Genomic DNA, 16225 nt, shown 5'->3' on the forward strand with positions numbered 1-16225 from the left:
AGAATCACACCAATGTACATCATTTGAAAGGGAAAAAGAAATATAAAACATCAGAAAATAAATCATTTCACTTTTAATTGTAAAACAGTTATATTTGGTCATTTGGACATGATATATACATCAGCTTCTGTTGTTAAAACGTTTTCTGTTAGTGGTGGATGATTTACAGGTTCAATTAAATGAATGTTTTTCACGTCTATTTCCTGACAGAAAGGCCCAGATAATTGCCACCAACCATTCTAGTTGCCTGAAAGAACATAAAACATATGTTTACAAACTATCAACAACGAACCAACACATAGATGTCCCTATCTTTAAATGTCTGAATTTAAACATATCCGAAATATAGAACATCGAGTGAATAATATACTTTTTATTTCAGAAATTGTTGGTATCTTAATCAAATTATATCCATCCCAGGACATAAAAACAATGAAACTATTAAACTGAAACGCTCACAAATACTTTGTTGAAATAAGTTTTTATTTATGTGGAGAAATTACATGCTTTTGCCAGCCCCATGGTTTTGATTAAGAAATAGCGGCCCTAATAATTATTTTAAGTATTGATCGTCGTGACAGTTTGTCCCCTTGTTACTTTTGTATTGCTCAATATCATAAAGGAGCTGTTAATCAGATAATAACCCCCATCAAACTTGACAATAGCAGTAAAAACACCGTTTGTAACACTTACACGCTTCAGTGATTTCAATATACCCCCTGCACTGTAGGTCGCTTACATCGTCGAATATCAATATTTACAACTGACAGATGCTGAGGCTAATGCTTGGTTGCGTGCTTTCGATTCGCAGTACATTTTCGGATAGGATTTTACCGATTTTTTCAATTCGCCACTTACAAAATTTGAGCCACTTTTAAAAATTTAGCTGCGTTGGCGCCAATGGCGATTGACAGCGAAACTCCTGGGATTCAAATGGTCAATCAATACGAAATGGTTCTATAAATTTAGGGTTCCCGAAGGATCACCCAGCTTGAAAGAACTGGTGACCCTCTCCAAAATCTGGAGGCCTCGGGTCCCCGGACCACCGTTAGTGTCGAGGCCTGCATTATTTTCAAAAATGAGTTATTATTTAGCCGAAATATGATGTTCTATCAACTGTAAATAATTTTTTCATACTGCAAGATTTGTACTGCAAGAAATGCAAATAAATTTATCACACCTCAGGCTCTGTTGATAAATGTGCTCAATCGGCTCTATGTATTTGTTCCAAGGGTTATTTTTATCTTCACATTTATATAGCTCTCTCTGTTTATTATATATCCAAAACATGTTATTGCTGTTTCTCCTTCAAATAATACAGACAACACATTCCATAGAAATTTTCATTTGAACTTAAACTGTGAATAAGAGAGGAACAAAATAATATGTGCAAAAGTTTACACCATTTTATTTTTACGAAATTATTAAAATAAAATACTATTTTAAAATCTACAATTACATAGTTCAAAAGTTGTGTTCTATATATAATTAATCTTGCGAGTAAGTTATATACAGTCAGCAGAGTAATTCTACTAGAACAATTTAAATCCTTGCTACATGTGCAATTTAATTCTTTATACGGCTTTCACTTAAGAAAATGTTCAATGAAATAAATCTAGGTTTCTAGGTATATTGTGTCTTTTACCTCTATATTTTGTTGTGGCTAATGTGAAGCCAATGGACAAGATACAAAACCTACGAAGATTACCGCCATACAATGTCACATACAAAATAATTATCACCTAACCCATGCGTTTTGAGAGAATAATATTGTTTAACTCTTTATTATATAAGTAAATATTAAGCATGTGAAACACGGACGGGTTATTTTTAACTCCAAATGTATGATTTGATCACACCTAGAAGAAGAAAACACTAACGTGTTACACACCAAATATTGAACCCCTGACCCTTGCGGTATCTGTGTTGTTAGGGATTATCAAAGACATTAATCTATATAAATCAGTTGACCCCTGAAGCGCAAACAGTTTTGACCACGGAGACATGCTTTGAGGAAACTTAGCAAAGAACCACTATATGGTTGGCATGCAACGCAACAAACCAAAGGGCCTTGCGGTTTCAGAGAATGATTATATTAATATTTATATTTATAAGCAAAACATTAACCCCTAGGGAGGGCAATTTTTCTGCATGATTTGAACAAACTTCAAAGAGAACCTCATAATGATGTTACACACCAAACATTGTAGTCATGCCTCTTGTGTTCACTTTACATATATAAACACTATAACTCTCTCTGAATATAAAATGAAATGCAGCACATGTTTTTATAAGTCTATAACTCACGGTTTCTTAGATGAAATATTCACATTTTATGTACTAGAATTTTCACTACACAAAGTTTGGATCAAGATCAATTCAAGCTCAGTCTGATCAGGATCCAAAGTGTTCGCTTAACATCTTTAGAAGAACTGACTGAATGACAATTATGTTAAACAGTTTGGATCCTGTTCAGACTGCTCTTTTAGAGCAAAAATGGTCGCAATCGCCCTAAGGTCCAATTTCCTGTTATGTGGCTCATTTTTTCTCATGATTGATACAAATTATCATGATATAAAACAAGTCTGTTGTAAATTAAATAGTATTTTTTAGTGTGCATATTCCACTCATGGAAGAAAGTTACAAAGTTGGTTGTTATTTAAAGCTATTAAACAATTTAAAAAGTTTTCAATTCTTTTTTATTTAAGTCAAATGCATGCTAGATTTGTTATAAACATACATATGATTAACACTCAAGAAAAAAGTTTAACGATCACTATAATACACTACGCACCTGGCGTGGTTAATGGTCTCTATTGAAGCAATATAGTTTAATACATGCGAAAGGTGCTTTAACATATAAATATATATAAAAATATGTTTACTATTATTATAAAAAGCTTCTACAACAGTGTAATAAGATATTTAAAACACTTAAAGGTTAATGCAAGTATACATAAGGTTAAATTGGCTTAATTTTAAATTTTTAGAAATAAAAAAAATAATCAGTTTAGACATCAGTTTAGTTTTACTTTTTTGGTAGACTGCTCACTTTTCATGATTTTATTTTTATTTATCCCCCCCGACTCAATTTTTGTGAAAAAATTTCCCATAAAACAAATAAATAAAAAATGCTGGCCTTAGTAATCCCACTCATTATGTTCTCTTTATTGTTACTTAAATCAAAAGTCATGTAGAAAAATAAATAAAATAAACAACTCTTTTATTTTATGGCAAGTGTGCATAAAGGTGCTTTATATATTTACATACCGGTACACACCCCACTTATGTACATTTACTTTTTTTGTAAACTGTGACGAGCTTACTAAGGAATTTCCTGGATGAGTTTAATAAAATATGGTATGATATGAAAACGAGTGTCAGATCTTTTTAGCTCATCTATTTTTTTTTTTTAAATTATGAGCTATTGTCATCACCTTGGCGTTGGCGTCGGCGTTGGCGTCGGCGTCCGGTTTAGTTTTGCGTTTAGGTCCACTTTTCTCAGAAAGTATCAATGCTATTGCATTCAAACTTGGTACACTATCATGAGGGGACTGGGCAGGCAAAGTTAGATAACTCTGGCGTGCATTTTGACAGAATTATGTGCCCTTTTTATACTTAGAAAATTGAAAATTTTGGTTAAGTTTTGCGTTTAGGTCCACTTTTCTCAGAAAGTATCAATGCTATGGCATTCAAACTTGGTACACTTACTTAATATCATGAGGGGACTGGGCAGGCAAAGTTAGATAACTCTGGCGTGCATTTTGACAGAATTATGTGCCCTTTTTATACTTAGAAAATTGAAAATTTGGTTAAGTTTTGTGTTTAGGTCCACTTTATTCCTACAGTATCAAAGCTATTGCTTTCATACTTGCAACACTTATTAACTATCATAAGGGGACTGTGCAGGCAAAGTAACGTAACTCTGACTGGCATTTTGACAGAATTATGTGCCCTTTTTATACTTAGAAAATTGAAAATTTGGTTAAGTTTTGTGTTTTGGTCCACTTTACCCCTAAAGTATCATAGATATTGCTTTCATACTTGGAACACTCGCGAACTATCATAAGGGTACCGTAAAAGGACAAGTTGCATAACTCTGGTTGTCATTTTTACGGGATTATGGCCCTTTTTTGACTTAGTAACTTTGAATATATGGTTAAATTTTGTGTTTCGATCCACTTTACTTCTTAAGTATCAAGACTATTGCTTTCAAACTTCAAATACTTTCATGCTATCATAAGGTTACTGTACCTGGCAAGTTGAATTTTACCTTGACCTTTGAATGACCTTGACTCTCAAGGTCAAATTATTAAATTTTGCTAAAACCTCCATAACTGCTTTATTTTTGATTAGATTTGATTGATACTTTGACAAAACTACTCTTACCCGACATACCACAATAGACTCCACCCAAACCATCCCCTGTGCCCTCCCCCCCTCCCCCCCCCCCCCCTATTTTTTTTTTTTTTTTTTTTTTTTTAAGATCATCTCACAAATGACCACCACACCCTCACACTATACCCCCCCCCCACCCCACCCCCCCAATTTTTTTTTTGAAACGGTTAAAAACACAAATATTTATTTTTATTATTTTATGTTTGAAATACTGTCCAACCATCGCACCCAAGAATCCCCTCCCCCCCCACCCCCCTCCCCCCCCCCCCCCCCGAATCCCCCCCCCCCCTAAATATTTTTTTTTTTTAAGATCATCTCACAAATTACCACCACACCCTCACACTTTACCCCCCCCCCCCCCCCCCCCCCCACACCACCCCCCCCAATTTATTTTTTTTTGAAACGGTATTATTTTATGTTTGAAATACCGTCCAACCATCGCACCCAAAATCCCCCCCCCCCCCTAACTCTGTTAGTAAAACGGTCCCCAGGCGTGGTTAATGGTCACTATTGAAGCAAAATAGTTTAATACATGCGAAAGGTGCTTTTACATATACATATATATATAAAAATATGTTTACTATTATTATAAAAAGCTTCTACAACAGTGTAATAAGATATATATAAAACACTTAAAGGTTAATGCAAGTATACATAAGGTTTAATTGGCTTAATTTTAAATTTAAAAACAAATAAATAAATCGGTTTAGACAGTTTTATTTTTTTGGTAGACTGCTCACTTCATGATTTTATTTTTATTTTTATTTATCCCCCCCGACTCAATTTTTTTGAAAAATTTCCCGTGAAACACATAAAAAAAATATGCTGGCCTAATTTGTTCTGTGCCCTTTCTCAAGATCAATCTAACCAATGTGCATATTTTCTGACAAGTTAGCACTCTTGTTGACATAGGTGTCTTTGAAACAATGGTATTTGTATGTATAGAAAACAAACTTAAGAAACTTATAAAATAACACGGCATAATGCTGTTTTGAAATTGAGTGAAATATTGCTACTGTTTAATATAAGCTTGTGTTGCATTTTTATCTCAGCTGCCTTTTGGTATATTTGGTAAAATGATGTTTGCTCTTGTAGATCAGTTTTATTGCTGTCTCTTACATTATTGTCTTCTTTGTTGTTGCTGTCGATTAATTTTACAGGATTATTGTACACTTCAATTTAGAGATTAGTGTTTGATTTTCAACACAGTTATGTTATTTCTGTTCTTACATGATAAATTAGCAATAGTTGTAGTAGTAATAATGATCGCTTCAAACTGTGCACTAATATTATTTTGTTTGTTTAGTTTATGTCTAATAACTTTTACTTGTGGTGTCTTTGATATTAACATAATGTCAAATTGTCAGTGTTGTTGCTATATAATACTGTTAAAAAGAATGTAAAAGATTAATAAACATCATATACTTTAGGTAATAGAATGCTATTTTCTTAAAATTTAAGTTATTTGGTTAGATGCAATATATCTGAAATGACTACTTTGATATTTGTGCACGACTGTTGAACCACTTAGATACATATTTTTATGCATTTGCAGTCCCTTAGAAAGTTAAGACCTTTCTTCTACTTTCAAGTTTGAAAGGATTCATTTTTTACCCTTAGATACTGATGAGCAGCAAACAGCATAAAACCTGAACAGACTGCGCATTACTCGCAGGCTGTTCTGGTTTAATGCTGGTTGCAAAAGCCATTTTCACTTTGCTTCTTATGTGGGAAAGGGTTAACCAATCTTTTATGATGAATGAATCTCAGTTGTAACTTCATCATTGTTAAGGTATTTCGCGTATCTATAAATCTGAGTATCTATAAACACATGAAACATGGGCAGAAAAAACTTCAATAACTTGATCACAAATTTTATATGTGTTTCAACTCAATATGGTTGAGTTTTACTTAAAACAAGTTATTTTCACAATGTTTGAATAAAGCAATTTGATAAGTTACCATTTGTGATTCAAATCCTGCAAAATGACCAATACTTATTTGTCTAGTTTTAGCTATCATTCTGTGGAAAGTAACTCATAGAAATTGACTCGTGTAAAAATGTCTGAACATTTTCTTTTGTATTTAATTGGTTCCTATAAAATAATAAATGGATATATTGTTATACACACACATACTGCAAAGAACTTCATCAGATGTTAGCCAATAAAAACTTATCTACACATGGTCTTAAGTTTGCAGTATATTCAGACCACAAAACATGAGGAAATCTAACGACTGTGCAATACAATTATTTTAACTGTGGCTTAAAACTATTATTTTCTTTCATGCAAATAATTATTATATAAGCCTAAAGCTTGATATGCCAAATTTCAAATACAGTGCCTGTAATGTTGATCTCGATATTGCCATTGTTTCAGGATTATTTGCGTGTGTGGGCTAGGGAGCTAGAGATGCCCATCTTATCAGTGGACTATTCCTTGGCCCCTGAGCAGCCCTTCCCTAGAGCCCTGGAAGAGACATTCTATGCGTATGCATGGGCCCTTAAATATCCAGAAAAGCTTGGTGAGTGTTGCTGGTCACTCTGCTAATCAACACTATGGCACTATGGGTGAAACTATTTGAGTCACTCTCTTGGAAAATTGGGCTAGATGCATGAGTGTTAAGTGTTTTCCCAGATAAGCCTGTGCTGTCTGCACAGGCTAATCAGGGACATTTTACACCTTTAGTCAAATTTCGCTCAGATGAGACTTCCTTTAAACAAAAAATTCAATTATATTTGAAATGTTGTCCCTGATTAGCCAGTGCATACTGCACAGGCAATCTGGAACTGAACTTGATGCTCATGCATAAAAACCCTAGAGTGAAGCACATTTATCTGATTTAAAAATGTTAAGCAGAGTGAAAAGTTAATGCCTAACTTTTGTTATCCATTGGATAAACCCATTTTATGCATAGGTTTTTGTCCACCTAGTTAAAACCAAACAGGTGAAACAGGTGAACTTTTGGTGCAGTGTTCTGTCTGGTAGTTTGCTTTATATATGCCATCTCTAGTATCAAGGGTACCAGTGTATGTCTGGTATCTGAAATTGTAGTCTTGAAGAGCAAATGCTTTTTATGTCAGCACAAAATAAAATGCTGGTCATGTGAGCTAAAAATAAAAATAAGAGTTTAAAACTGAAAAAAGCTACTAGCCCAGGTAGCCCTATATGACCCAGGTAGCCCTATATGACCCAGGTAGCCCTATATGACCCAGGTAGCCTTATATGACCCAGGTAGCCCTATATGACCCAGGTAGCCCTATATGACCCAGGTAGCCCTATATGACACAGGTAGCCCTATATGACTCAGGTAGCCCTATATGACCCAGGTAGCCCTATATGACCCAGGTAGCCCTATATGACCCAGGTAGCCCTATATGACCCAGGTAGCCCTATATGACCCAGGTAGCCCTATATGACCCAGGTAGCCCTATATGACTAGAGATCTAGCCACAGGTAGCCCTATATGACCCAGGTAGCCCTATATGACCCAGGTAGCCCTATATGACCCAGGTAGCCCTATATGACTAGAGATTGCAAAGGCTTATTCTCCCTTATTAAATCATTATTTGTGTGTTTCTTTTTTCAAAATTGTTTATTCAATATTAAAGACAAATGCAATTTCAAGTTTACATTGCTTATCTTTTGTTATGGCTTTTTTTATGGCAACGGAAATGTTCAGTTGTCATCACAAGTGGTCAAGTGGATATTTACACCTCGAAATGCTGATGAGTATAAATAATTTTCTTATATTCATTCAGGATGGACTGGAGAGAGGATATGTTTTGCTGGAGACAGTGCTGGTGGCAACCTAGTGCTTACCACCGCTCTTAGGGCCGTGTCCTTCCAGATCAGAGTTCCGGATGGGATCATGGCGGCCTACCCTACCACCATGGTGCAGTATGAACCCTCCCCAGCCCGCCTCATGTCCATGATAGACCCACTCCTGCCCGTCGGCATTCTCACCAGGGTGCTGGCTGGTAAGAGGCTGCTTTGTCTCTTTAAACATGATTTTTTAATTAACATAAATTAAGCTGTGCTCTGAGAAAATGGGGCTTAATGCATGTGGGTTAAGTGTCGTCCCAGATAAGCCTGTGCTGTCCACATAGGCTAATCATGGATGTCAATTTTCACTTTTATTGATTTTTTATGTCCCCCACCACTCTAGTGGGGAATATATTGTTTTTGCCCTGTCTGTTTGTTTGTTTGTTTGTGCAAACTTTAACATTTGCCAGCTTCATATTTCGCATGCATGTGTATCTCATGAAGCTGCACATTTTGAGTGGTGAAATGTCAAGGTCATTCTTTAAGATCAAAGGTCAAATATATGGGTCAAAATCGCTCATTTAATGTACACTTTTGCAATATTGAAGATAGCTACTTGATATTTGGCATGCATGTGTATCTCATGGAGCTGCACATTTTAAGTGGTGAATGGTCAAGGTCATCCTTCAAGGTCAATGGTCAAATATATGGAGACATAGTGTTTCACAAACACATCGCTTGTATCTTTCAAGAAGTCTTTTATTAGCAAAATTCCAATTTAGGTAAAAAGTATCGTCCCTCAATAGTTTGTTCGGACTGCGCAGGCTAATCTGGGATGACACTTTACACTTATGCATTAAGCCCTGTTTTCCCATAGGGAGGATCAATTAGTGTTTTTAACATTGTGTTTTGAATGAGGATTGGCTTTTGTCATACAATGTCAGAAAAAAATGCCAGTATGTTCATATGTAGGTCACCTCAGCACAGCATGGACATTATGAGCTTTTGTGAATGCATGTTGTCCATTAGCAACATTTATCTTATGAACTCTCTAGAGGCCATATTTATTGTCCAATTTGTACAAAACATTTGTTCCCATTGATGCTTCAGTAGTGTTTAAAGCTTGGTTTTGGGGAGTATCTTATGTGTGTTACAAAGTGGCTCAGCTCAATTGTCCTAAAATGGTGTCTGAAATAGATCGTGACTTCTTAGAAATCACATACTTTTCCCCATGGTCATGAAATATTTGTAGTAGTTATCTTTAAAACACCATTTAACAATGGTTCTGCTTCTTTGTAAAGCATTATTTTCAGGGATTAGAAAACTGTACAAACTGTATGGAAGTTTAGAAGCTGCATTCATTTCCATTTTGTTACTGCGTCAGAACATGTTTTCCAATGATGACTTTTAAAATCTTTTTAAACATTCTAAAAATCAAAATTTTAACCAAACATCAGGACACTTATCAAAAAATTAGTCTAAGTGAAAATAAAGTTTTTATATGTTATCAATATTATTTCTGTTTTCTTCAATAGCTAAATTATTTCAAAATGGCTCAATATTGCAATGCTATTTATTTAGAATCATGTTTAAGTCAAATACTAATTCAGTATACATTTACTATGTGTTTTGTTGTCCCCTACCGGTTTCATCGGAGGGGACTAATGGTTTGCGCTCCGTCTGCCAGTCTGTCCGTCAGTCCGTCCGTCCTTCCGTCACAATTTTCTGGATCCTGCGATAACTTTTACAAATCTTAATATTTTTTCATGAAACTTGAAACATGGATAGATGGCAATATGGACATTATGCACATCATTTCATTTTGTTCCTATGTCAAAAATTCTGGTTGCTATGGCAACAAATAGACTAGAAATACTGCTGAAAATGGTGGTTTTCTGGATCCTGCGATAACTTTAAAAGTTCTTAATATTTTTTCATGAAACTTGCAACATGGATAGATGGCAATATGGACATTATGCACGTCATTTCATTTCGTTCCTACGTCAAAAATTGTGGTTGCTATGGCAACCAAAAAAAACAAAAACAAAACAAAATCTGAAAATGGTGGAATTTCTGACAATGATGGAGCCGGTAGGGGACAATATTGCTTGACAATAGCCTTGTTTAAATTTACAGCCTATTCAGGAATTGCCGACAAGTTTTCCAGTGCATTGGCTACTCCCATATTTTGTAACCCAGCAAAGTATGAGACATGGGAGGTTGTTGAAACTGCAGAGGTTGTAGAGGAATCTTCTAGCCTTCCAACCAATGAAATTGCTGAGTGTAATGGACACTCGCCCAATGAGAAGTGCTCATGCAATCATGTGGAGTTAACAGCCAATCAAAACTTGTCAGCTCAATCTATGTTCTTCGCTCAGCAGAATCGATGCGGAACTGAGGTGAATGCTATCAGTGTGAACTCCAGATGCAGCAGTATTGACACCATTACTGATGATGAGTTTGTTGTATATGATTTAGATGGCACGCAGACGTCCATGAAACTGAAACAAACTGATGGCAGTAACTGTGATAATAAAATTGAAAGTGCATTACCCAGGTACTCTATTCAGTCCTCTAGTACCAATATGTCTATATTGCCTGACCAATGTAGTAAAGATCATGCACTAAACTGTGCTGAAGCTGTTGGAAATAAGGTTCTAGATATGGCGTCTGGAAAAGACCTGAATCAGGTCAGTGTTGTAGAAAGTGAAGATACCAATAGTTCCAAAGAACAGCATCCTAAATTAAAGAATACAGACCAGCGATTCTTTGGAAGTTTTGAAGAGATGATGGCTACTTTGAACTCCAACATCACTGTACAAGAGAACTGTGATGATAGTGCTACTGCAACGAAGGATCTGTATGCAGTGTGTCAGGAGCTATTGCACGAGGACAGCGGTAGACTTAGTGTTGATATGAAAAGTACAATTTGTAAGTCTATTGAAGATATGGATGAGCTGGGTGATCAGGCACCAATAGAATCATTTGTTTGTGAAGAACAGCAAGCATTTAACACTGAGCCTAAGAATGAAGAAATTGATATTAGGAACAAAAGAAGGAAGATCAATCAAAAGCAGCCCTCATTGTCAGGCGCAAACTCCAGCTGGATTCATGGAGATACCGATATTGAGAGAGGAAGGGAACCTGTGAATAGTGATATTGGTTTAGAAAGAGGTAGTGAAGTTGTGTGTAATGATAAGGATATAGAAAGAGAAAGCAAAGCAGTGCCTAGTGATACAGATAAAGAGAGGAGTCATGAGTCTGTGCAGAGGGATCAGATGGGTGAAGGAGACAACAGTAAACCAAGAACTCACAGTAACATAGAAACTTATATCACAAACACACCTGCTCATACTGACATGCTCAATAGTAAAAAGAGAACATTGTCCTTGGATTTGCCTGTAAGTTTTCATCCTGGACAAAAGTCACAGATATCCAAATCTCCAGACAAGATGCTATTGTCAACGTCTGATTTTTCTCCGAAACTGTCCCCTGGTGCTGGGAAATGTACTCCAAAGTTGTATTCAGTCCAACGTAAGATTGCTCAGAGTCCCATCCACCTGTTCCGGAAGCTCCCGATAGTGAAGAATTACTTTATGTCTCCCCTGCTGGCCCCTGATGAGTTCCTGATGGGACTTCCCGAGGTTCACTTAGCGGTAAATATACTGGTTTTTGTGTTGCTTGGTTTCCCTGAAAGGAGTTGAGCAAGTTATAATTTATGACATACCTACTGTCCATATTTTTAGTAGATCTGTGGGATATTCTATGTTTTCATTATCCCCACGTTTAACGTAGAAAAAGTGGGGATATTGTATTGATGTGCGTCTGTCCGTCCGTCTGTCCTGGCCACCTGCTCCTCCTACACTGTTAGCACTAGAACCTTGAAACTAACATACATGGTAGCTATGAGCATATGTGCGACGGTGACAGTGACAGAATTTGATCTGACCCTGGGTCTAAAGTTATGGGGGTTGGGGTGGGGCCGGGTCAGAGATTTTCACTCATTTTTTTATCTTATTTTATATTACCTTCTTCATTTCTGCACCGATTTACTTCAAATTGATACTGAGCCTCTCTTATGACACTAAGGTCAATCTCAACTATGCATGGTCCCATTACCAACCCTGGGGCGCCCCGACCACATAGGCCACGCCAAACCCAAAATTGCCTTTTACTATAATTTCTTCATTTCTACACCGATTCACTTCAAATTGATACTGAACCTCTGTTATGACAATACGGTCAATCTCAACTATGCAGGGCGCCATTACCAACCCTGGGGCGCCCCGCCCATATAGGCCACGCCCACCCAAAATTGCCTTTTACTATCATTTCTTCATTTCTACACCGATTTACTTCAGATTGATACTGAACATCTCTTATGACAATACAGTCAATCTCAACTATGTAAGGCCCCATTACCAACCCTGGGGCGCCCCGCCCATAATTGGCCACACCCACCCAAAATTGTCTTTTACTATAATTTCTTCATTTCTACACCGACTCACTTCTAATTGATACTGAACATCTCTTATGACAATACGGTCAATCTCAATTATGTATGGCCCCTTTACCAACCCTGGGGCGCCTGCCCATAATAGGCCACACCCACCCAAAATTGTCTTTTACTATAATTTCTTCATTTCTTCACCGATTCACTTCTAATTGATACTGAACTTCTCTTATGACAATACGGTCAATCTCAACTATGCATGGACCCATTACCAACCATGGCACGTCCCTGGGTCAAACATGCGGCGTGGGGATGCGTGTCAGCCTCTTCCGCGCCATTTCTAGTTGGCAAATATTTTTTATTAATGATTCATTGTAGCTGAACCATAATCTTATAGGCTCTATCATAAATACTTGAGCTTTAGCCAGTGGAATATTACAAACAGAATTGAGGACAGGCATATTGTCTTACATCATTCATTGTATAATGTTACTTATTTGTGCTGGTTTATCATATGTATCTTAAATTTCCTCTCAATATGAGCAGCACTGTGGGAAAACAGGGCTTAATGCATGTGCCTTCAGTGTCATCCTAGATTACCCTTTTCACCTCTACTTAATTTTCTTAAGAAATGACATCCTTCACAATGAAAATGCCATAAAAGCAAAAAGAGTTGTCCCTGATTAGCCTATGCAAACTGCACAGGCTAACTAGGGACAACACTTTATGCGCATGCATTAATTGCATTTTATTTCCGTTTGCTTATATTGTGTCTCATATTTATATTCCTTAAGGCCTGCCACTTTGACCCCCTGCTGGATGACTCAGTCATGTTTGCGAGGAAGCTGCAGTCCCTGGGGCGCCCGGTCACTCTCAAGGTGTACGACTATCTGCCCCACGGCTTCCTCAGCTTTGGCCATGCTAGCAAGGAGGCCAGCCTAGCGTCCAACGGGTGCCTAGACATGATCAAACAAGTGCTGATCAAACTGGAGCGATTCTAGAGGATTTCCTCTATATGGAAGAATAACTCTGCCTAAAACAATGCAAATAATCAATGCTGACTAAAGAGAAATGTATTTAGTTGCTTTATTTTTATAAAAACCTATATAACAGCCAAAATTAGAACAAATTTCAAATGGTACATACAGGGATCCAGAGAAGATGTGTATTTGTTTTGATGCCATTTAAAAGTTTACACTCTTAAAACTTGAAGAGGGGATGCTGGTTAACATTGAATATCTTTTCCAAGCAATATTGAAATACTAGGTCATTAGTCCTCGTTAATTGGTGTACCTTAAACTCGGCTTGTAAGGGTCATAGTGGCCTATTTGTGTTTCCTTTGTATTCATTTTGTTTATTTGATCTATCTAATAATGTTATTATAATGATCTGATGTTATATAACTGGTTGTCAATTTTTATTGTGTTCATTCAATAATTCATTTAATTTTAATGTGTTTTTTTTTTGTTAAAAATATATACTGGTATATCATGTATCAAAGGAGAGTAAATTAGTAAAAAAAAAGATGTTTGGAAATAATGTATGATACAGTATCATACATTATTTCCAAACATATTTTTTACTAATTTACTCTCCTTTGAAATTTAAATAGTGTACAACATTAAATTTTACACAGTATTTCCTCAGTATTTTATTATTTATGATAACCACCTAGCTAGGTTTTAATGATTTCTGTGATACTGTTATTCCTTGAAGTATTTATCTTTATTAGAAAACATTACACAAAACGGTCAGTCATACCAGTTTTAATGTTAATTTTATTATAAATGTATACAAGTATATCATGTATCATACATAATATCAAAATATTATTTTGTTTGTTTACTACCTTTTGATATTTTATTTTATTTAACAATGATGTCAACTGTAAATTTTGTACAATTTTTCCATGGCATGTTATTAATTATGATAACTATATTGTTAGATTCTAATGATTGCTGTGATACTGTTTTTCCTTGAAGTTTGTACATCATATATCTTTATAAGAAAACATTAAACAAAACAGTTTGTCATTGAAGGTTTAAATACTTGTGTATCCCATCTAACAACCGAAGGTTTGTTTAAAGGGCGACAACAAGATCTACCAGACAGTGTATCCCCTGCCACGTATTCATGATTGTCTAAAGGGCGCTGTACAGTTTGGAATTTCCGTTTTAAGGAAAAAAGCTAAGACAAAATTCTATCACATAACCTTGTATCGTGCGCATAAACAGAACATGTTTAATATCATATTGTTAAATTTTTATTTAAATAAATAGTTAGACAAAATTACACGGGCATTAAAGAAGTAGTTTCGCACCGTAGCTTTTGTAAATAATTTTTAATAAAGGGCATACATTCTTATAAAACATGCAATTGTGAAATCTGAGAGAATATGTGCTGGAGATAATTAGGTCCTGGCACAAGGCAGAACATGTTTATTATCATTGTGTTAGTGTGTTATTAAAATCACAACTAGTTTGACGAAAATAGCCAGCAAAAAATACTAGGAGTTTCACACAGAGGTTTTTATATATATTTTAAACAAAGGGCAATTACACCTTTAAAAGAACAAGAGATTTGCTTCAAACAAAACAGCAAAATATATGGCCCTCTTGCGACATACCAATTTTTGTAAACCTAGCATAAGTATTTTTAGCTCATCTATTTTTTTGAAAAAAAATATGAGCTATTGTCATCACCTTGGCGTCGGCGTTGGCGTCCGGTTAAGTTTTGCGTTTAGGTCCACTTTTCTCAGAAAGTATCAATGCTATTGCATTCAAACTTGGTACACTTACTCAATATCATGAGGGGACTGGGCAGGCAAAGTTAGATAACTCTGGCGTGCATTTTGACAAGAATTATGTGCCCTTTTTATACTTAGAAAATTGAAAATTTTGGTCAAGTTTTGTGTTTAGGTCCATTTTATTCCTTAAGTATCAAAGCTATTGCTTTAATACTTGCAACACTTACTAACTATCATAAGGGGACTGTGCAGGCAAAGTTATGTAATTCTGACTGGCATTTTGACAGAATTATGTGCCCTTTTTATACTTAGGAAATTGAAAATTTGGTTAAGTTTTGTGTTTAGGTCCACTTTATTCCTACAGTATCAAAGCTATTGCTTTCATACTTGCAACACTTATTAACTATCATAAGGGAACTGTGCAGGCAAAGTTATGTAACTCTGACTTTGGACGGTATTATGGGCCCTTTATACTTAAGTTTTGTGTTTTGGTCCACTTTACCCCTAAAGTATTATAGATATTGCTTTCATACTTGGAACACTCGCAAACTACCGGGGGTATCATAAGGGTACAGTAAAAGGACAAGTTGCATAACTCTGGTTGTCATTTTTACGGCATTATGGCCCTTTTTTGACTTAGTAATTTTGAATATATGGTTAAATTTTGTGTTTCGATCCACTTTACTTCTAAAGTATCAAGGCTATTGCTTTCAAACTTCAAATACTTTCATGCTATCATGAGGTTACTGTACCTGGCAAGTTGAATTTTACCGTGACCTTTGAATGACCTTGACTCTCAAGGTAAAATTATTAAATTTTGCTAAAATTGCCATAACTTCTTTATTTATGATTAGATTTGAT

General features: G+C 35.8%; 1 protein-coding gene across 1 annotated transcript in view; it reads left to right on the forward strand.

Annotated features, from left to right (window-relative positions):
- LOC127882169 (hormone-sensitive lipase-like) overlaps positions 1-14651 on the forward strand; it is a 41756-nt gene extending 27105 nt beyond the window's left edge. Inside the window, exons 8-11 of the mRNA XM_052430651.1 lie at positions 6780-6924; positions 8162-8380; positions 10302-11821; positions 13413-14651. Of these exons, the coding sequence (XP_052286611.1) occupies positions 6780-6924; positions 8162-8380; positions 10302-11821; positions 13413-13619 (2091 nt within the window). The 3' untranslated portion in view covers positions 13620-14651. The remainder of the gene's footprint in view (positions 1-6779; positions 6925-8161; positions 8381-10301; positions 11822-13412) is intronic.
- Positions 14652-16225: the final 1574 nt, after the last annotated feature.

The sequence above is a fragment of the Dreissena polymorpha genome, chromosome 5, assembly GCF_020536995.1.
Source record: "Dreissena polymorpha isolate Duluth1 chromosome 5, UMN_Dpol_1.0, whole genome shotgun sequence".
Taxonomy (NCBI): Eukaryota; Metazoa; Mollusca; class Bivalvia; order Myida; family Dreissenidae; genus Dreissena; species Dreissena polymorpha.